The sequence below is a fragment of the Clavelina lepadiformis genome, chromosome 8, assembly GCF_947623445.1.
Source record: "Clavelina lepadiformis chromosome 8, kaClaLepa1.1, whole genome shotgun sequence".
Taxonomy (NCBI): domain Eukaryota; kingdom Metazoa; phylum Chordata; class Ascidiacea; order Aplousobranchia; family Clavelinidae; genus Clavelina; species Clavelina lepadiformis.
In genome coordinates, this window is record NC_135247.1 from 3,661,941 (window position 1) to 3,684,758 (window position 22,818).

The 22,818-nt window shown below is 36.7% G+C and overlaps 1 protein-coding gene and 1 non-coding gene across 3 annotated transcripts; one reads left to right on the forward strand and one right to left on the reverse strand.

Moving 5' to 3' along the window:
- Nucleotides 1-526: 526 nt before the first annotated feature.
- On the reverse strand, nt 527-664 carry LOC143469905 (U11 spliceosomal RNA). Its single transcript, XR_013119236.1, has one exon. It is a non-coding gene; the product is annotated as a U11 spliceosomal RNA (small nuclear RNA).
- Nucleotides 665-5,935: 5,271 nt separating this feature from the next.
- On the forward strand, nt 5,936-18,725 carry LOC143468935 (protein Wnt-6-like). 2 transcript variants are annotated; one of them, XM_076966422.1, is made up of 7 exons: nt 6,309-6,451; nt 6,535-7,051; nt 11,486-11,600; nt 11,783-11,894; nt 14,725-14,864; nt 15,052-15,258; nt 17,175-18,725. In XM_076966422.1, exons 1-7 carry the CDS (start codon nt 6,442-6,444, stop codon nt 17,772-17,774), a joined length of 1,701 nt encoding a protein of 566 aa, XP_076822537.1. In that variant the 5' UTR covers nt 6,309-6,441; the 3' UTR covers nt 17,775-18,725. The 2 variants fall into 2 exon arrangements, with proteins under 2 accessions (XP_076822536.1, XP_076822537.1); XM_076966421.1 differs by having other exon boundaries at nt 5,936-7,051.
- The last annotated feature ends 4,093 nt before the right edge of the window (nt 18,726-22,818 follow it).

The window sequence follows — 22,818 nt, forward strand, 5'->3', positions numbered from 1 at the left end:
ACGGTCACTACAACGTTAAATGCAGTGGCCTAATTGTGAACAATTACTTCCGCCAATTAAAAGTGGACAGTTAGTCGGGCTAGGCGTGGGAGATTTCGGCTAATCAAGACCACTATAAGGTTATCTAATTTTGTAGGGTCGATTTTATTTAGGGACTTCCGAGCAACGTGTTGGAGAACTCTACGCCTGTCTACAGAACTGCATAAAATCAACACAAATGAAAATGTTGGAACGGCATCAAATTGAAATAGGATTTTCAAATTCGAGTATTTGCGGTAGACTTCATGTTGGTATAGTCTTGTTCGTTGTTGAATTATGCGACAATAAAGATTTCAGGTCATTTCCAGGAAAGACAAAAGGTTAATTAGTTCAAACAGGCTATATTATCAAAAGTAAATACTACGCTTACAAAAACAGCCCATTGGAATAGAGACAGCATTTGTTTACATAAAGAATAAACAGAAACTTGGCTTCGGCAATATCCCAGCTAAACGCTGAAGTGCAGACAGCTTTTTAAATGTTATCAAAGGGCGTCGGTGCAAGCGGCAGCCAACAGCCACAAAGTTACAAAAATGATGCTTTCGGAATCTCTTGATAGCGATTCCACAACGCATCGATCAGTTACGATCAATACACTGCGCCATTAACGGCGAAAGCCCTTTTGTCGTCACCCTGAAAAATCTAATACAAATAATTACGTGAAAGCGTCTTATTTGTGGTACGTTTCAATTCGGTGAAGTGCAATAAATGCATTTTAGCTTTGGTTAAAAAGATGTTATAAACAACGTTTAGATAATCAAAGTAAACAACTTCTAACTTTTAATTGGATTAAAAGTACAGGTTTTTCTTACAAGTTACTTTTTAAACACTGAATCGTTTAGACAATGAGGCTAATGTGGGCTACGTTTTTTGCACTCGAAAGTAGTAAATGACGTAAATTGAAGTTAGTTAATATGGCCAGTGAACTGTGTCGGTATGCATGCACAATTAAAATAATGTATAAAGTAAAATATGGAAACTTAACATTTCAAAAATAGCTGCCTCGAAAAACGCTTTTGTTCGAAAGTACTTAATTATTAAGCGTTGATTTTAGAAAAGAAAAATGGCCGCCATCAGCGCTATTGAGTGTGAACCTGTGACAGAATTGCATGTGTTGCTATGATCAGTTTAAAAGTGATTCGTGCGTTTCGTGAAGTACCTTGCGCATCGGCAGAATAAACAGCTCGGCACGTCGATACATGCTGACAATAAATCGGCTTAGCCTATGTTTGGTTTATAAACGAATTAAATAGAAAATATGCTGTATCTCATAAACCTAAGCATGTTTTGCTGAGTTTCGATGTTTTTCATCAAGATACTGCAATAATTTTAGATTTTTAAATATTTTTTTAACTTTCTTACATTAGATAACCGCTCATAGCTTCAGGAGACAACTACTTTGCAGAACTTGCGCTTGCAGAGAAGCTATAGGGCAGGTTCGATAAAATATAACGGACAAGAAATGGTGCAGCTCCTGCTATGAATTATTAATTTTACGAAACACTTTGAACTTTTTCGTCATAATCGACTAGGAAACTGACGACTTATCAACCGGCTTCATTTTGATACAAGCTCTTTAGTGAAAAACGATGATTTTCGGTAAAATTTTGATTTTCACAGTCGCACTGCTACCTGTCATACGATTTTCGCTGTTTCAGTTTACTAGGACTTGAGCGGGCCCCCTGGGCGATAGTTCAGGTTCGTATTTCTGACCGTCATCTTTGTAATTTTATATAGGTTTAAATTGAAATTCGCACTGCGAGTTTTTGACTTAACTTCGGCCAGGTGATCACTAGCAGGTGCGACGACTGAAGTAAGACAGTGTGATAGATTCGACGGCGGAATTCCAAATGTACCAAGTTGCTTGAAATAGTTTATTAAGCGCTTAATGCAATATATCTTAGAGTTGAACGTAAAGAAAGGTGTATTTAAAATTGTGCTGTACGTTAGTAAAAGTTATGAAGAAAGTTACCCTGCGTGGTGTATACTAGTTTGTTCTTTAGTATCTTATCTCAGTTTGGAGTAAAACTTGTTTAATGTTTTTTGTTTGAAAAAGGTTTCATAACTCTTATTGTGTTGCACTTGATTCTACTTACAGTTGATGAATATGCACGCGTTGTCACGGCCATATATGATGTGAAAAAGTTGTACTTTATTTAAGAAGTTGTACTTTATGTAAAAACTTGGCAAATGTCGAAAGTTACTGAAAGACAGTTCGAATATTTATATTATTTAGTATTGATTTTTAGATGCATATGTGCAGCAGCGCATTTGGCTTAATATAGAATGTCATAATGGGCTTTGTAGTTCAGCATTCGACTTGAAAATGCCGCCATAGCTCATTAGTAATTTGTTTATATTATAATGATAGAAATTTACGCCACATAAACAGCAATTCAAATATTTTTTATTTTGTTGTAAAATCCGGCTACGATGAAGTAGCAGTACGAATATGGTTTGCAGATTTATTGCGAAATATTATACAGTATCAATATTGTACTTGCGCTGTGACCTACTTTAATTGGAATTTGGAGTAGGTTCATTTGTTTTCATTGCATGGTAGACAATTGATAACCAAAAGATACAGTATGTCCTGACGGCTAACGATTCATATTTTCATGAACTTTTTGTGTCAGATCGCCAAATTGTTGGGCACGTGAGGCAACGTCACAAACGAACGATTGTAACCCGACAAAGCACTTGTGAAATAGTTGTTGTTGGTAACGCAGAAATATATAACTTATAGCAAGTTAGCAACCTTTGGTTGAATGTACATTGTATAACGTCTAAAAGTCACCACATTTTTAACTTTCCAGGGCAAAGACTTTTGTGACATAATTGTGACGACTTAAGCAGTTTTTATTTCCCCCTGAAATGGTAACAATTTCCCTTTGATGACGAATAATAAAGTTATTATCGGCATGCTTTGTACGACTGTTGTCTTAATACGATACTCTGTCATCAGTAGGCAGCCACTTAAAAGCAGACTAACACAACTTACCCGTCGTTTCATCCCTGCTGGACTATCTATTTTCATTTGTTGCTATATTTTTCTGTAAAGATTGCGTCATTTTCAATTTTAAGCTGAAGTTTTCGCCGAAATGATATTTTCTGATATCATAAACCGCCTATTATGATATCACAGGCCATAGAGAAATTGCCGCATCGGATAACACTCGACTTGCAAAGCCTGATAGCATAAGTGTTTTGGTGGTGTGATAGTTTGTTGTTTTGTTTTCAACGATCGTTGCTGTAAATCGTTCCGAAAACAAACTCTAACACTTTCAGAATAATACCATAAACAAAGGCTTTGTGACGTCGTGATTACGAGACAATGTGCCGCCCAATGACAAGAAATTTTAGAACATGATAATGAGCTTGAGGTTAGGGGTCACATGTCACTCTTGTAATCCTATACGTGGCCCCTTATAACCTTGTCACTGCATACGGAATAACTGACGGTCATTTGTCAGTCATTTTAAAATGACCGTTTTCGTCTTAAGGATGAAAATGACTTCAAAGTTGTCTCTTTTCGAAAATAGGACAGCACGTTTGCTATGGGGCAGACTGTATCGCACAATCAGCAAAACAGTATAAACTTGAAAGTAAGATTTAATTAATTTTATGTATTATTTCATTGTTTTTGCGATATAAATCACAATTTATATTTTTCGCATATTTTTGTTGTAGTTTTAAACAGAAAATCAGCACTTTGTTCGCCAAGATTAACGTGTTTGCGCAAAAAATAAGAAATCACAGACAAATTTTAATTTTTTATTCAAAAAATAGTTTTTTTTCCGACAAAATTTGTCTAAATTAACCCTGGCTCATCAGCAGTTTCAATGATAAAAATCTTTTCAAAACACCACCTGCAAATTGAGTCATGGAACCATAAGTTCGATTCGTTTGGAGAAATTAAATTTTACACCTTCCTTCGTGATTATATGCCCTCAATTGCTTTATTCATGGCGGTGTTATTATTTTTAGATCCCTATCTGAATAATTTTCATGATTTTGTTATAATCGCACTTCAGCTAAAAGTCATTGAGTTCTCTTTTTATTGGGTTTAGTGATCACTTGTATAAAGAAAGTTGTCTTGTCGAACTTTCACACTCTACAATTTATTCTAAGGTTGATTTGCTTAAAATTTGTACAAGAAAATTTCCCGCCTTTGTTAAAACGAATATATTTTCTTGTGCTCAGAACAATTCTTTGAAGTTTTGCCCAAACCTCAGAAACCTCAAACTTGCTAAACCTACTTAAAAGCTGTTGATCCACCACAACTGCGCAAACAACCATATAATGTGTGACTTTTCACGCATTAGAATTATCAGTCGCAATGAAATATGTCAAGTTAAATTTTCCGTGCCATAACTGGTAACTTTGTGTGAAATTTCTCAGCTCATTACTCTAAACTGCGTGTTATCGGGAGCCATTTGTTAAACCAAACCTGCAGGCAAGGTCGTATCTGATATAAACTTAGGGTATGGCAGGGAAAATGCATTTTTAGCATGTTTGGAATTTTATTTTAAAATGTAAGAATCTGTTATTTGCAAAAATCTGTTTTACTTTGTACGCATAGAAACCCGTTATTTTTTCGGTAAAAAAAAAATATATTGTTTGTGCTCATGCAGTTTACCGGGACTTTCTTGGCAACTGTGACAGTATAAGACTTCAGAACGGTAAATTTTCTTATCTTATTTTCAAATCATATCATTGCTTTTACGTAAGCAAGTACAGTGTGACGTCAAGGGAAGTCTAAAAAATTGTTCTATTAATTTTGAAATAACTTTTATAGATATAAAATATTTCATAATAGGCTTTATAAGTCAGTTTTGATGGCACAAGGTTGTGTAAATTTTTCTATTTCAAACGAGCAGGGTCATATCGCCTTGTACCATCTTACTGCATTCATGTTCTGTTCTGTTTGTGAAGGGCGTGTGTGGGTGCATGAATGTCCACATTTGGTTCTACATGATGTCCAATTCTCTGACAGGCGCATTAATCTAACTTCTTAATTGCCGAAAAGACGCCCAGTTTTGTAACTTTAAAAGATATGATCTGTTCTTTCGGCAAAATATGTCAAAAATTTCTAAGTGGTTTTTATAGAAAGTATTTGTATTTTCAAACTGCAGTTTTATGAAGAATAAAGCCACCATTGCAAAGCCCACTCGACAGCACTTTCTATGTGTTTCAGCGAAAAGCTGAAATTTAATCTTAACGTTTCAAATGTCTGCTTTATGGAAATTCTTTTAGAAGTTTTCGACGTGATTTAGAGCAACACTCCACTTATTCTATGTTTTGTCTTATGATTATTCCGTAATTGCCGTGACTCTTAAGTTCCACCTAACCGGCATCTTTTTGATCACTCTTGTTCGTATAATTATGACAACAAAATTATTAGATCATAAAGGGTGACAGCGAGTGTTTTTCCTTTGATGCAACAATCAAGTTTTATCGGGCAAGGTTTAGATAATGAACGGTTTCCGATTCGACGGTACCAGGGATGCATACATGACGTTGGCCCAGATCAAGCGAAATTGACCAATTACAGATGAGAGATAGTACCGTACGACCACCTATGCAGGTAACCCAAACTTGTAAAACTAATTGGTTGGAAGGACAATTTTGTGGTGGCGACAAGGTGCTTATTATGACATCACAAACGGAAATACGAGCACGTGTCGTAGCAATTGCTAACGAGTTTTAACTCTTAATAATATAAGTAGTTGCATACGCAACTAACATATGTCAAACGAAGTTCTACTCATAGGAAAAGCTGTAACTGGTACGGAGATGTCTGTTTATCATGATCAGAAATTGCACTTTAGCCGCTCGTTATCAGCTGACTTTGCACTAAAATCCATTCACCTTTTTCTTACTCTTTCATCTGCAGGCTGGTTTTAAGTGAAAGTCAAGTTGCTTTTAGTGTCAGTGAATGTGGATTTTCTGTTTATTACCAAGCGACGAATTGAATTTACAAGGATAAAGAAAACGAACAGGAGTTTAAGCAACTGACCGAATCTGACAGTCTGCATTCTCACCTCGGCAAAGAAGTTTAGGTGATACGACGTCGTTGCTGTCGTCGTCGTCGTTTCGTAACAATTGTTCAGTGTCACGCTGGGCGACATCAATTCTTTGCTTATTTTATAGCAAAGTTTACTGCTAGGAGTGATCAGTTGAAATTGATGAGTGAATTAGCTCATTTTGACATGCGACAATTTCGATAGCTTCTGAGAAGAGTTTACTGAAAGTATAATTGGAGTCTGAGCCTGTAAATGATAAACAGGCGACTTAGACAGTCAAACTTTGAGGGCATGAAATTGAACGACCGAACTGAATCGTTTTCTTCATGCGAAAAAGACGTCGTTCCACTGGAAGAAAACGACTCAAATCTGATCAATGAAGACAGGTACTGTAACGCAATAACTTCTGCACAAGACCACAGAAGTTTAAGCTTTAGATTTCAGGCGTATTTTCTTTCAAAACTTTTAGCCACAAAGACTCGGGTTTCTGGAAAATTTGAGAAGGAAAATAATAAAAGACAACTTTCGTATTGCCACCAGCGATATAACTGGCAGACGCAAAATACTCATGTAAAGATTGCGGAGCACGCCTGCCATTCAAACAATCAACCGATTAATTCTTTCGACGTCTGTGACATACCGATGAGGTCACAGGAAACTGCCCCATCCCCATCTGGAAAAGCTGTTCCGTCTTTTAAATTTACAGATAGCGCCACCTCTGGAAGTTTGCCGCACAGATTTTCAAGGTCGCCAAAATCTTTATGCCGCTCGGAAGACGGAATATCGGGTATTACGTCACAATGCAACGGTTGTAATCCCGTTTTAAATGGATTAACATTTGCCAAGACAAGCAAAACACGTCACAAGCCGTCTATTTTCTGCTCTGCATCACGAACCAACCTGACGACATCATTGCATGTAGTTAACATCATTTTTCTACTCCAGATAATAGCTTTGCTTGTGGGCGGCACATCGGCAGTTTGGTGGTGAGTTCTTTTTATGATTATTAATAATATTCGTTTATTTTCAATACTTCCGGAACGATGCCCTCTCGGGGGCTAAAAATAACTTACTTTTTCCAACTCCAAGGGAAAACAAGAAAAAGCAATTAATTTCAAGTTCATAGAATGGTATGCAAAGTATGTTTTGGTCAATGTCGGCTTGGCAGCACTGTACCTGTTACACAAATGCTCGAATACAGTAGGTATTAATACCGGCAGGAGGCAATTAGGATTTCGTGACAAAAAGTTAGAGGAAACTGTATTTTAGTGGGTTGAGCGTTTGTCCGTGCAATCTTATCGTAGAATTTTATCACAGCGCTAACATTTTGGTATAAACACGCATTTCGTGAGCTTTCTGGGGTGACTTTTTCGCCGCGAGGCTACAGGTTGAAGACGCCATTCTGATTTGCTTCATTCTTGATTAAGTCACGATCTTGCTCTTGCCACCTTACTCATATTTTGGCCAGAGATCTCGAGACCGAGATAACATTTGCCGCTTTGAAAAACAAGAAATGAAATATTACGCCACAATGACGATTATGGCGTGTTTTAAGTATTTAGCAAATTATAGTAAACGGTTATTTTTTGCATCGTAAACACCTAGGTTGGTCGCTATAAAGTTACACGGCCCAGGAGGCCGAACACGAGTTGGTAAGTTCTTGTAAAATACTTGCTATTTACATCGGACTGATTTGTGGTCTGCCTGTTTTTGCACGCGATTTGCTGGTGCTGGTGAAATTTTTGCGCCGTATGTTAAGGTAATAGAGACATAATGGCGTCCCAAGCGAATTGGAAATGTGGTTATTTAATTGAATAAAGATCTTGTTTTGGGAAAGTTTATTCGATTTGAGAATTCAAAAATTCCGTTCGCGTGTCGTAAGTAGAAGCGAAATAATTATTATCGTCGATATATGAATTATCGCTAAATTTTGATGACGATTTTTCATTCGTCACATTTAAACTATGACATCACTACCGGCATTTTTAATTCGGGGAATTTCATGTTATTATTCATGTTGGCTTTTGGTTCAAAATTTTGTGTTTTTATTATTCCCTTCTTTTTGTTTTGTCTTATTGATTAAGTGACGAATTTTGAGACAGGGTAATTTTTTCTTTCTTTGGAGGTGGCAGCTTTTCCTCACATCTGTCGCATGGTTCTTTGTGATTGATGAAGTCTTTCAGGTCAAAACTTTCTTGTTACTTTTTAGCTTAAAACGAGACATTTTTCATTTTGTCGAGTGAATTTTCGTTTAGCACTCCAAACTCGGTTAGTATTTGATTGCTGTACCAGCAAAACGAACGCCAAAAGTTTTTTTTTAGTTTCAATAATATGCGTATCCGATTCTTGTAAATTGGCTTTTAAATCCATTCCTCTTAATTTATTTAATTAGTAGGCCTATTGCGGCCATACACCATCTTTTTCATTATATTGTTAATAGACTGTGCTTTGTACCTGTGCTTAAGTAAATCCATGTTTAGTTTGGAAACCGTTATGGCATGAAATCAGAACTTGATCAATGTGAGATTCCTTGCCTCCATAATAACGCATGATTTTTTCAATTTGTCCCCAAACAATTTTGAAAAAATGTTTTAGACAGTTTTAAATAGCCATGACGTAAATCGGTTGGCACCCTGCAAGCGTTCTCTAAAATTGTGGTGGAAGTTGTTACGGAAACGGTAATACCAGCAAGAAACTTTTTTGTTGATGTATTAACAAGTTTTGGCATAATTTCATAAACACAAAACACTGTCTAGCCTCCTAATCCGTTCATGATGACCTGAAGACTATGACATTGTATCTGAAGTTTAACCTAGAAATGGCTTATAGGCTAGGTCAGTGCTTCTCAACCTTTTTTTACGGCGACCCAAATATTAAACGTAAATTAATAGCGATGCTGAGGCGATCCAATTTTTTTACCCAAAAATTGGGTATTTACAAATATTTAGCCTTGACTCGAAAGTAGCTAATCTAAAGTCTCACAGCAAATAATCATCATCATTCTTCTTCACTTGTGTTTCCGCAACAATGCAGTATGACGTCAACAAACAGTCAATATGCAATGAATAGAGTAAGGTACCTGGTTATCGAACGGCTTTGTGGACTAGTTTAATTGGCGACGGCGACCCAAACCAACCAAATGGCGACCCATTTTTTGGTCGTAACCGAGGGGTAGAGAAGCACCGGGTAGGGCTAAGTAAATAAGTAACTAAGAGCTATTACCGTTGTGTATTCTCAGTTTCAACGTTGCCTGTGAAAATACTGCACCATTGAAAAGGCATAACCATCAGCAGTCTGACTACACAAGGAAGTTTCACACTTTAAAAAGGCAGCAAATATATTTTTAATGGGACGTAGACTTAACAAGTGAAACACAAAAATCCCCCCTACTATAACATTGGCAACCATTGTTAGAAAATGCATTGATTCTCATTACATTAAAGTGTGCTGTCAATGGACGATCTGGTGACTAAGAGAAATAGTTTTTATGTTATGTTTTTGTTGATAATAAATAATTAAACGTGTTTTGCCTCCTTGAAGTTTCTTAAAAGCGTCTGCCAAGATGTGTTGTATAAATGCGAGCAAAGGAAACGAATAATTAATACCTCGAAGGGCTCGGAATTCTTACAGCTGAGTCACCGACAATATTCGCCACGATGAAAACCGGTGATAACTTTTATTCATTTCTCATTGGTCTCACAGTCTTATATCTCCACCAGTCGCTGATTTCAGCGTCGGGAGAGTTTAAGAAGGGTTGCTCTTTTCTTCATTTGTTTAAGCTGTCAATAAACACACCGGTCCATGCTTTTCATTCCAAGCAAAACGATAAACATTCATTATGGAGACGAACCTCGGACGTGAACCTTATGACGTAATTGTGTTATTAATTCCATCGCGGTGTAAGTGATGTCATTCGTGTGTTGTAGACACTGTATACTTGACCATGATGCTTGCATGGTTTTCAAGGCTCTAGTAACTGACCTATGGATGGATATCATCTAGCTGTATTTCTTCTTTGTTGCATTGGCTTGTCGGCGTTGCTGTTAATCCAGCGTCATACGCCATAGTTCTGATTACTATATACAGCCTACTAGTTGTGGCTATTAAGCTGCAGAAATTCTTGCCTTTGATAAAATTTCGATTGCGTTTGTCTGATTTCATAAAATCTTCTAATTTAAACTTTTAGTCTCTTTCGCCCCAAAGGCTTGACATGTCCTAACCTTTTTATTCTTTTCCGGAAAATCGGTTGTTTGTGGCTCCGTGATGAACAGCTGTAAAATTTGAATGTGTTTATTTGTCACAGTACCTCTTATATGTGTTTGTTATACGGACGTTAAACGTCAAACTAAGGGTGAAGTTTTAGCAGTCACTATAAGAGCTATAGTTGATACGGAGACAAGCTTCCACGTAGCGCATGACAGGGCATAAATCGATTGAGGTGACTAAAGCTATATGCTTTGAATGAAATTTAATGTATAAAATAATGTTGACAAGGTGTGAACTTCCACATTATGTCTTTTGCATGACGAATGATGAAAGCATAATGTTTTTTCTGCTTACGTCAACCGGCATCAAATTTCGATTTGAAAAAAGCAACCTCACTTTAACTGAGGTTCTGAGTTGATGCAAGTTGAAATAAAAGTGTGATGACATCGCTTTCGTCTGACTCAGTATGGTATTGAGTTTTATAACCTATACATACGTTGTTTCTAAGAAAACAAAGTTTGGGCTACAATCTAGGCTAATATGGTATACTTTGTCTGATGAACGTAAACTAAATTATTTTCCAATGGTTTGACAATAGATCTATTTTAAACTGCCTAGTAAGTACCGCTGTATCGCCTGTATGGACTCCGAATTACTAAGAAACAATCCTTTACTTTGTTAAAAAATGTGATGGCTAAAAGGCAAGCGTTTTTAATGCCTTAATTTAATGTTTTGTTTACGAATAATAACGACTATAATCAGGCTAAGCCAGCGTTATGAGACGTCTGGCGGTTTTTTCTCAAGCGTAAGCAAAATGCAGAAGGACAGATGGTAATTGTTTACCTCATAATTTAAGGCCTCTTGCCCACTGAAAGTTAATAGATTAATTCAGTCATTATGACATCCCTGTATTGACCAGTATGCAGTTAAGATCTGTCGATTTCAGTGTGGGCATGTATGATGCTAGCACCCGCATAACTCCGTTTACAGACAACCGCTTCCACAACGTTGGTCATGCTCTAATAGCCACGCCTTAGATAACTGATCGGTGGGTGGATGTTTATCTGTACTCTTAGCTAATTATCGGAAATTGTGGTGCTATTTTGGAAATAACTTTGCTTTGGCTTTAGCATGTGACTTTAGTAGGCTAACTGTGAATGCCAATCAGCGCTAAACTTCCAAAACAAGTCTTATGTTATTTGATTTCTATGTAGGTCTCCCGGCAGCAGGTCGAGTTTGGTGAGCACCCAAAGAATATGTAGCTGGGCGCGTCAGATCGGCGGAACACAGGCTGAAACATGTGACAACCACCAACCAGTCATCGCTCAGGTATTTTAGTGTCCTTGCATAGCATTTTCTGCTTCTTTTTACTGGTTCAACCTCGATCTCGGCAAACAATTATTATTATAAATTTGGAGAAAAGTTTGGCTAGCATGATTTTGTATAGAAATTTGAGTTACACCACCTCACAACCAAACATGTCTAAAATCCGTTTTGTTTTATTCGTTCAGATAGAAGAAGGTATTGAACTTGGAATGGAGCAATGTCAAGATGACTTCCGTCGCGATCGATGGAATTGTACGCAGCTCAAAAGGTCATACTTTGCCAGTCTTCTTAAACAAGGTATAACTTTGCTTTCCCTTTTACGGGTAAATGCTCTTTGTAGAATATTTTACTTCATTCGTCTGGAATTTGCCTCTCTCATGGACTACCTTGTGCTTAAACAGAACATAAGATTTTATTTCCAAACTAAAAGTAACCAACGTGCATCCGTAACAACAGAGTAACTAAGGACGACACTTTAGGCTGCCTCAAGAGGCGAGCAGTTTATTTTGCATTTCAAAATCAGGAAGTATATTTGATTGAGATCCGGTAACACTTGCCAGCACATTGCGAAGGCCAAAGGAAACTTCACCGGGTCTTATCTTCTGCCTTGTTTGATTGGGCAATAAGCTCTGGCATTTTTGCCCAGCGATGCGTTGGTTTAATCACGTCTGATCTGTTTGCAAGTTTTGTCAGATTCCCAAGATAAGGCAGACCGGAGTGATATGGCCGTTAAGGGATTTCTGCTTTTACCAACCTTTTACGCTTGATTATTGAATTTTTGACGAAGGGGCGATATGTTTTTTTTTGTTGCTCTAATATATGTTAAAACATAGTGGTTTCTGAGGAAATTGTTTACAGACACATAGTTTGAAGGTCGACTTACGTAAAGAGATACGGTTGTATATTTGCAACGTAAATGCGGATTTTTTTGATAGATTCCTAAAATAAGCAAAACGTTGAATGGCAAATCTGAGATGCGCGGATGAGAAGTTTTCCCGGAAACACTAAAATAATTTCTTCCACACACATGCGTAATATCGTCATGCTTTCCCAAACAATTTGGTTAGACACTGACGTTCAATAGATAATTGTGATGATCTAACATCTAATTCCGCAATTAGTTTGCGGCTTGATTTATCATATACATCCGCATATGCATAGCACACAAAACGCATATAGGTTACCGTCGTGCCAACGCCAGTTCAAAGCTTATGAAATAAACTTCAAATTCACATAAACCGATTTGTTGGACTAATTTATCAAGACTATACGACAAGTCAATACCATAGCATTCAACAACGCTTTCAGCTGTATTATAGTATAATGGATAGCTGGATGCGGGAAGGTTTTTATTCATGGCGGCGGGAACTTTGATCGTCCAATATAACCTGTTGACGTCATATGTGATTATGTGGACTTCTATGTCAGTTGTAAACAATCATTTGTATCATGTCAATCAAGTTTTATGTAAAATGCATTGTAAATTTACCTATGTCTTACGAGAATGGCTTTATGTGTAAAAAGCATGGAAAATTTAAGATAAATTTGACAATTTCGAATTACAAAATCGGAAACCGTTTTCAGCTAATGCCGTGTTTTCAAGCCAAATTCTTCTAATCTATGCTTAAGGACTGTCCGCGTTATAACCTTTGAGAGAACTCGGTTACATTCCAAGGCAATGCACAATAAACATTGTGTATACGTGTTACGGTTTTATTTCGTCAAATTTATGCAGGCTGCCACTAGCAGTTGTTGAAGTTATGTTTATAATAGATGCAACTCCACAACTTTTATAGACACTGTCCATGTCGTTCATTCGCTTTGGCTTGTTCAGACATGAAACATCTGAACAAAACAATTGCAGTTGATCGTGCTTGGTCCTAACAATAAATGTTGTTAAATTCTTAAATATTACAAGTCGAAACCACTGCAGAGGAACATATTAAGAAAAAAATTTTTTTCCCAAAATAAGCCTCTATGCGACATTTTAATCCCTTTGATCAATCTCTAATCTGGCAAGGGATTAAAGACTAAAATCATAATTACCATGTCATCTGCCAACGAATTCTCATGTAATAAGTCACAAACAATTAACTCTTTGCAACCGTTTGTCGTCATTAAGGCAAAATAGTTTGGATGATTAAGATTTTATCGCGCGTAAATTCTCCTTATGTTTTGTCATTAGTTGAGGTGGTGCGTTTCGTAATCTATTTTTCACGTTTTCGAGATCAGAGACCAATCTCCTTAAACCTGAACATTCTTCTTGTGGAAAGGTTTGGATATGTGCGCACTTAAGCACTCCACAAAATCTTATTTTGATGTTTGTTGTAACATCGAAGATTGAAGGAAGTGTCTGGAAGAAAACGTGGGTACACAGTACACACCTATCACGACAAACTAAAATTAGCTGCTTTTGGAAAATCGTATTCTTGTACATGAAAAACAAAAACTCTAAATATAGATTTAATCCGTGAAAGCGCTGCTCAGTTCCTGCATCATTCCCAGTTGTACTGCTTTCAGCATAACAAAGCAAATCTGACGTTGTTTTTGCGAAAGGGAGGAGCCAAAGTCGTAATATTTTACTTGTCAATTTGGCGCCCTCCTGCGTCTTGTTATTTCTACCCTAGCTGTTCGATTCACTTTGATACGGCAATTAAAAGCTAAATGTCGAATTATTCAGATTGAAGCTGATTTATAGCAAATATAGGTCAATGAACTAAGGTCTCAGACGTTTGTGGATAACAAAGTTTTCGATTACATAGTTTTTGTTTTATTTCGTGGAAAAACGCCAATCAAGGCCGTTATGGTAGGATTTTGTTCAATTACACCGACAGATAGAGTGCCGACGTGACAAGTTAAGAGTAACTGTCATCTGCTTAAATTTAATAACTTTTTTAGATTTGAGTTTTATATTTCAGGAAAGTGTGAAATAACAAAATCTCCTATAAGCTGTTGTGCGATAACTTGTACTTAAAACATAGCATGTTATTTAAAATTTTGTTTGCAGCGAATTATTCCATGTCAACAATCTCTCTACAATAAATTTTATATCTGTATGTTTGACGTTGGATAAACGTCTCAACACTCCTTATAATTTCTAAGAAATAATAGCAAAACTTTTTCTCAGATGTCCGAGAAACGGCCTACGTGCAAGCGATCACAGCTGCAGCCGTTACCTACCAAATAACAGCTGCCTGTGCCAGAGGTGACATAGAAGGATGCGGATGTACTAATGCTGCCGAACTGAAGAACGACCTTCTGGTCATGGTAGGAATTGTTTTTTTCTATATAGAGAGATTCGTGGTAGAATTTCTCCATTGATAGGACATTACTTTTGGTCAACATTTTTTTTAAAAGAATTTATTCGCATCACACGTTTTCGGGACTATACTGAAATATTTTCATTCCCGATATTACTTCATAGTCAAATCCCGTAACGATTTTTTTTCACTAGGAGGCGAAAAAGCACAACGTATCTGTATCCAACGAAACGCTACAACGAGCTGTGGATCAGTTTAATTGGGGCGGTTGTCATGACAATGTGGATTATGGTTATCAAAAATCAAGAGATTTTCTCAATACCACCGGTACTGAAATCAGCACAAAACGAAACGGAATCGATGCTGCAGTAACATACCATAATCAGGAAGCTGGTAGACTGGTGAGTCCGGATGCTGTAGTCGATTCTTTAATTTTATAATGTTGCTAACATTTAGTTCAGAATATGTGTCGAATATTGTAACTTATTGTAAGTTTTTCTGTATTATTTTTAGAATCTGAAATACGTTTTTGTTTGAAAGCAGCATTTTTCCACTCCCTTAAAAGACTATTTTTCGCTTTAGGCCGAAAGATGCCTATTGTACTTATTATTTAAGGTAGGATAAATGCGCGACTTTAACTTCTTTATAATAGCATTTGTCATCCAATTTTGTGGTAAAATTTAACTATAAGTCTTGAAGACAGTTTGCCATTTAAAACAAAGCACCTACACATATTAGTTAATACAAACAACGGCGGTGTTAATCATTAAGGTTTATGTTTTGGCAAAAACGTGGCATTTTCAATGCGCATTGATCGGCGAGTCACAAAGCATCCAGAGTTTTCTTTGAACTTGACATTTTCATCAACCACTTCAGTCAATCGTAAAATGGAAGATTAAAGGTTAAAGTATATGCAATAAAAATGAGCTTTTGCTTGTTGTATTGCGTTAAGAAAACAAGACGTGTTTGCATAACTGACATGTCTTTGTTGAAACGATTAGGTAAATTTCTCCATTCATAAAGAATACTGACGGCTGTTAACCTTTTGCAATGAATGAATGCGGACGCTAGATTAACATGGAAAAGAGCATTAATTGTTCAAATATCGGTGACACTTGTTTTACCTCAAAGGAGTGGTTTCGTGAAATTTTAACATTGTTTATGATGGTTGACATATAAGTTATACAAAACCTCAGAAAGAAATCTTCGTGTTAATGTAGCTGAAACGACGTGAAATAAATTACAGGCAATTTATTTTACTATATATAATTTGACTGCTTTTTTTTTAAAGGAAAAGAAAGATAAAAACAACTTTCCCCATTAATGACAAAACTTGCATTGCAGTTTGAAAGATACGTCAAACTTATCAACAACTGGTGCCCATTTATAGAATTATAAGCATTTATCTGCCATCGATTTTATTTATCGCCCAAAAGCCCCAATATCACCAATTTCCTGAAATCTTTTTTGTGATAACTTATTTTGCATGTTTGAAATATTTTACATTTTGAAAAGAGCGAGTTTTTTACCTGTCCAAAGCCAACGTCCAAATAAGTTCAGGAATTTATCGTTGCTTTAGTCGGAATTATCACCGTGAATAATTCGACATTACTTAGATCAAAGCAGTTTTCGTCCAGTCAATTTTATAGCTTTAAGCTCGACCTACGATTGATGTTTTTAACCCCACTGAACTGATAACTGCTTCGTGATAAGAATGATTATTTATTTTCTTAATACCCTCACCTTAATCTCCGTTATTTATTTTTTCCCCATACGCAAATCCCTCTTCCATTTTTTTCGAAAATATTTTAAACCCGTTCTTTTAATAAGCATGCATTTCTTGCAAGTTTCAAATTCTTTAAATTTGGAGATGCGTTTCATGCATGCATTTCTTGCAGGTTTTAAATTTTTTAATCTGGAGATTGTTGCCTTATCAAGCAACCAATCTTTGGTGCTTGATATGGTTAGTGGTGTCCTAATATCCATTCCTTTAAAGTTTTTATCTTCGCCAGCTTAAGATTTATGATCTATTAGCCGCGTCTAGACAAAACCGAAAAGTTTCTATAAAAATCTCCGGGAAAATTTGAAGTTAACGACAAAAGGTCATCGACTGTTTTCGTGGTTTTGCAAAGGTCTAATTTGCGTTTGTAACATTTTTAATCATCTATTAGTTAAACATCACAAAGTAAATTAATATTTTGTATACTGTAAACATATACGGTATATAGCTTAATAATCATACACATAGTTGGTAGTATAGTTTGGATCATTACACTTAATCAACATATCTAAAGATGAAATTACTTTTGTTTTGCAGGCGATAAAGAAATACCAAAAACGGAGATGCAAGTGTCACGGCCTGTGCGGATCCTGCACCATGTGGACGTGCTGGGATCGCATGCCCCGGTTTCAAGAGGTCGGTCGTCGTTTGAGGCAGAGATACGGGTACGCGATCCGTGTCCGGGAAAGCAACGACGGGCAATCTTTAGAGCCGGTGAAACGTTATGAAAAAAGAATGATGAAGAGACGGCCGCTGATACGGCGTGCCCGTTCGGTCAAGAAGCGCAGAAAGAAGAAAAGAAAGCGATCGCGTAACCCGACTTCTAGGAAACCTTTGGGGGTGCGAAGAAATCAATATCGCCGTCTTCGTCGAGAACTCAAAATAGGTCCGGAAGATTTAATTTTTGTTCAAAATTCTCCAAACTTTTGCAATCGCTCCAAGAAACAAGGTAGTTTGGGCACCCAAGGGAGAATCTGTGACCCTTCTAAACGTAGGGGTATAGGAAGCTGCAATTATATGTGTTGCGGCCGACGTTTGCGAAGGGAGGTTGTGACGGAGAAGTGCAATTGCAAATTGCAGAAGTCCCTCAACCTCGTGTGCCAAGAATGCGTTCGGAAGCGCTACCGATGTCGTTGATAAAAAACAAAACAAAAAAACAACGTTAAAACTATTCGACAAAACCTTTTTGCGCTTTTTGATTAACATTTTCAACCATTTTGGTGCTTTTATCCTAACTCTGTTGATAAAATTCATCTCCAATACGAGATTCTGCTCTAATTGTAAACAATAGCTTACTTTGCTAATCGCAGTATTATGATGCTCACTTTGACAAACACATTTCCATATTTTACTTTGGCGTGTGCGAAATGTTTTACCCTTAAATTCATCTTGTCGGGACTTTATCATTTTCATTTTATTAAAAAAGTGGTTTGGAAACACTGCGAGAGCAAAGTGCAATGGGCCGGCTTGCAGAGAGTATAGCAAGTATACTAGCTAAACTTTTAAACTCTGAAGGGCAAATGTGTAGTTTGCTATATTTTTTTCTTTTTTTCTTTGGAATAATAACGTACTAAAAATGGTCCCTGTTTGCTTTAGTGCTCATTAAAAACGGCTCTTAGCAGTTTTTATCGAACATGTTTTCAACATTTGCAGCCGAAATGAGAACGTGTTGGTTGAAGCGGCCATTTTCTGAAATGCTGCAGCCAAAATGTTCCACTGAATGGAGAATATATTTACAGTTGTAAGCTGCTGGCGGCTGACCTGTCAGTCAACGCCGCATTTTCCACTTTTCTTGCCTTTCCTTGCTATATATGTTCCGAATTATTTCTTTACACGGTACAATTGTTTGTCTGTTTGCTTATAGCGATGCCGTGTGTTACTCAAACCTTTCATGCTATCATTATCATCGTTCAGCATATTTCAAAGATTCCATCGTGTTTTACTTCCGATAACTTCAAAAACGGTTGTTTTAAGGCCATGATTCCTTATAGCCATGCACTATTTTAGCGAAATAATAGCCTATATTGAAATTTGGTTGCTTGTATTGTTTGTGCTTTCCCATTGCCATATAAAATTTTTATCCGGTGATTTTGCTTTTGTTTTCGACAAACTGCTCAGCAAAGTAGTCATGAAGATGAAACCGTCTGAACTAAACGTTGGAAAAAGTTTTTGCAAATGCTGTTATTGAAACATGCTTTGTAATCGTCACGTAAGCTGTTGCTTCCTATATACAGTTATGCTGATCGCGAAAACGAAGGCTACATCAATTTGTTGATTATTTATTTTATTTTACCTTAGTATTGTATATTGCGTACTTTATTGAATAAACTATTACTTAACTCAAAAAAGAGAGACAGAGAGAGAGAAAGAGGGAAAGAAAGCAACGTTAAACCATTTGGTCAGCTTTTATTGGAACTCAGATATAACGACCGCAAACCCCAGCAAATAATAAAAAATTTTTGGTTTTCATAACCCTTTGATGAAATTCACCTTGCATTAGAACAAGTCTGTTGATAATTTCTGCCATTAATTAAGGTTACTTCCGATGTTAGCTGTTGTCATAACACAAAAGAAATGCTCCAGCGCAATTAGCAGCAGGAAAAAGCGATCGTAAAACGGACATGATGTGCCACGAAATTCGTTATTGTTGGCTGGAAACACTAACTTATAGTGGACTTGGGGTGAGGGCATAGGGCTGTAGCCCCTCTTATAAAACCAGCTTTTTAGGACCTCCTAAGCCTTTTTAAGTATTCAGTTTTTTCGATTATTGCATTTTTTGTTCGCGGTTATTTATCAGCAGTATCCTAAGAAAAAAAACATTTAATAAGTGGGTATAAGGTCTTACGAAATGAATGTACACAGCCTTTTAAAGGGTAAAAATTAATTGGCAGCCATTGTAAGTGTAAACTTGAGAATACACGTCATTTCTAGGCGTTTTAAAGCGTCTTTTTGAAGCGTAAAAGTCCAATTTTTTGCGCTTGCATTTTGGGTTGACAAACAAACAGTTTTAGTGCAAGCTTTTAAAATCTTTTGGCCCCCTCAAACGAAATCCAATGTACCACTAGCTTGAAAATCCACTATCAATAACAATGACAAGTTTCTAAATTTTAATCATAGGCCTACAAAACATTGATAGTTTATACATAAAATGTTTTGATAAATAATTTAGCCTATACTGGCATTTTGGTTGAAAAGACGTTTGAAATCGTTTCGAAATCCATCTCTTTTGCGATCTATTTTGTTTTGTGTAAGTTATTTGAACGAAATGATTAAGCTACGCAATGTAGCCCAAGTTAGAATTGTTTCATTGTCTGCTTAAGTGAGTGCGTGGGCTCCTTTTGGGATTTCACCAATTTTGGATTTCACCAATTTCAAGAAATCGGTGAAATCAGCTTTGTAAAACCGGCTATTTAACTTGTGGGCCACTGCCACACGAAACTTCCTATTCAAAATTGATCAAAATACCTAAGCCATCCACATTGTGTAGGCCTATATATGATGACGTAAAAATGACCGCCATCTCCTTCATAACTTAGCAATGAATTGGCGTTTTTGCCACTTGTTTATGGCAATAACTGCTTAATCACTTCTGTACTCTACATACAGTCAGTGGTGGTGTTCAGCCGGTTCGTACGAACCGGTTGTTGGAATTTTAATGACTTCCGCGAACCGGTTGTTAACAAGCGTATGTATAGACCTATGTGTATGTCGGCCCTGGGTCAATATGGCATGCTGCTAGCGAGAGTACCGGATGTTAAAATATTTGAATCCCAAAACTGCATACAGTTTTAGTAAAAACTAAAAATCATTTTTTTTGTGCACTTTCTGACAAGTGATTTTTGATTTAAGGTCAACTTGACTTTGGATCTGTCCCTCACTTTAAGTAAATCTCACTCACAACAGGTTGCAAGTCATACGAATAGGCCTACGTAGAACTATTTGGTACAAATGTGTTGTGTGCCATTGGAAAAAACATTCTTGATCTTGAGAAATCTGATAAGAAGATGAGAGTTCAAATAAGTTACAGAAATTACCTATACTGGAAGCATACACCCAGAGAAATTTGTCATATAGGCAATACAACGAGTCAACGACGAACAAATACGCGTGACGTAATGATAAATGCAGATTTGTTAATATAATGATTGATCTGATGATTTGTCATCGCTGGAAATTATACCTTTTGAAAACGTTGCTGTAAAGCGTCAAAGAATCTTTTCATTAACTGATAACAAACGTTCTTCCAACATTGCTTTGTACAGTGGCTGTACAGCTTGACAAACAATCGGGATTGAAAGACAAAAACATGATTTCAAAAAGCCTTCATTAAGAACCGCTTGGTGTCAGCTGTAACTCAGATACCGTATTGATTTTGTTTACAAAAGTCACGTGGTTACAAACTCATAGCGTGTTTTGAAATGCATTCATTCAAACGCTTGGAGAGAAGGCAGAATGGATGTATGTCTGCGTCGGTTTGAAGTTGTGTGTGCTGGCAAAATGGAAAATTACCCGACTTTGTATCATAGACCTGACAAGAATATAAAATGATGGTGCAGTAGTAAGTAACTGTATGCAACTAACATGTAATAAGGTTAGTTTCGCCTAGGCTACGTTTCGTCTCGTACATTGGGTTGCTTGAAAGTTGAGAGTAGTAAAAACTGCACAAATCGCAATTCAAACTGGTATGGTTTGAAGAACACAGTAGCCAATAGCAATCGTTCGCTCGTTCGATAGCAGGATTTCTATTGATTTGCAGGATTTTCTTTAACACTTCTAGCATATTTTCAGATTAAAAAACGTAGTCTAATACGCAAGTACACAACCACAGGATGCCTTTGTATTTTAGAACCCAGCTACTGAAGTTGTGACGTCATCTGGTTGTGGATAGTTAGATTTTCATATTGTTTCTCACTATTCTTTCAATTTTCGTTGTTATTTAAAAAGTATTTGTTCCAAATGTACCAAGGAATAAAATACTTTTTAAGATCTGATATATGTGTGGTGCTAGCTATTAGGCTTAGCTACTGGTGCTGCTGTGTCCAGTCATTTTTATTGAAATACTGGCAGACACATACAGTTGTATGGTATTTATAATAGGCAATAATGTTGTGTACCTTATGTGGTTATTGGTTTTAAAAGTACAATGAGCACTCATACATGCAAAGATACAAACTTTAGTGTGAAGGCGTGCACTGAAGAATCAGTTATTTTTTTCTTTATTAAAGATTGGCATTCAAACAACCAGTTTTTCTTTGTTTCTTTTGTATAAATCGGTGTAAAGATAAAAATGTTCGGCATGCTTGTTGATAAACCTCATGCAGTCATGCACCAAACTGCATTCTTTGCCTACTGCCCGGCGGACATAAACCTCATACCTTTGTAATGCGCAGTTGATCAGTTTCGAAACAAAATTGCGTGGAAATGACTTAGTCTACTTTTGATATATTTTTATGGCGGTTAACTTTTTTACCGTATTTCCTCAAGTTTCAGTTGAGTAGCATCAGAAAAAACGAAACAGAAATACAAACCATGGCGACACATTAGGTATGCGCGGCCAAGACGTGCATTAGTCTGTGCGGCTGAGATTTCAGCCTTGTTTTGCACGGTTGTGGCTGGAATCCAAGGGAATATATACCCCAATATCGACAAAATGCAGTTTGGGTTATGCGTTCAGGTGCCACACTTTCCACAATGGATCACGTTCACTTCTGCACTAGACCCCAATCCTATAAGCTATACGTAACTAGCCAGTTTAGTTTTATGTAATACTACGGATACCATAACTAATAACTTGCCTGTGGCAATTCATTGTATTTAAAGAACGACAAGTTTTTTGTTATATTTACCATCTTTCGGAAATACTGTATCTACTTTCATTTCAGTTTCACCTAATCTGGGATAGAATATACTAGTCGACCACCATAATCTAAAGTCTGAAGTATTATATTTTGTAGAAAAGCTGTATTCCTGCTTACAATTCCTTGAACCCATGCATATTAGTAATCTTGCGAAGCAATCGGCTGAGCTTTGGTTTTACTAAAAAATTTGTGCATAGTCTATAACATGATTTAGCAACCAGTCACGAACTGAACAAATGTGAAAGTATTGTTGCATTAATATGCCTGGAAAATAAACTTGGTTATGATCGTGATTATGTTCCAGAATATGAATGTAGGGAAAA

Bases quoted from the DNA above. Each gene is read 5' to 3' on its own strand.
- LOC143468935 (XM_076966421.1), top strand. From the start codon at position 6,318: ATGATAAACAGGCGACTTAGACAGTCAAACTTTGAGGGCATGAAATTG. The intron at 11,601-11,782 runs GTATTTTAGTGT...TTATTCGTTCAG, and splicing joins ACCAACCAGTCATCGCTCAG to ATAGAAGAAGGTATTGAACT. The intron at 15,259-17,174 runs GTGAGTCCGGAT...TTTGTTTTGCAG, and splicing joins ATCAGGAAGCTGGTAGACTG to GCGATAAAGAAATACCAAAA.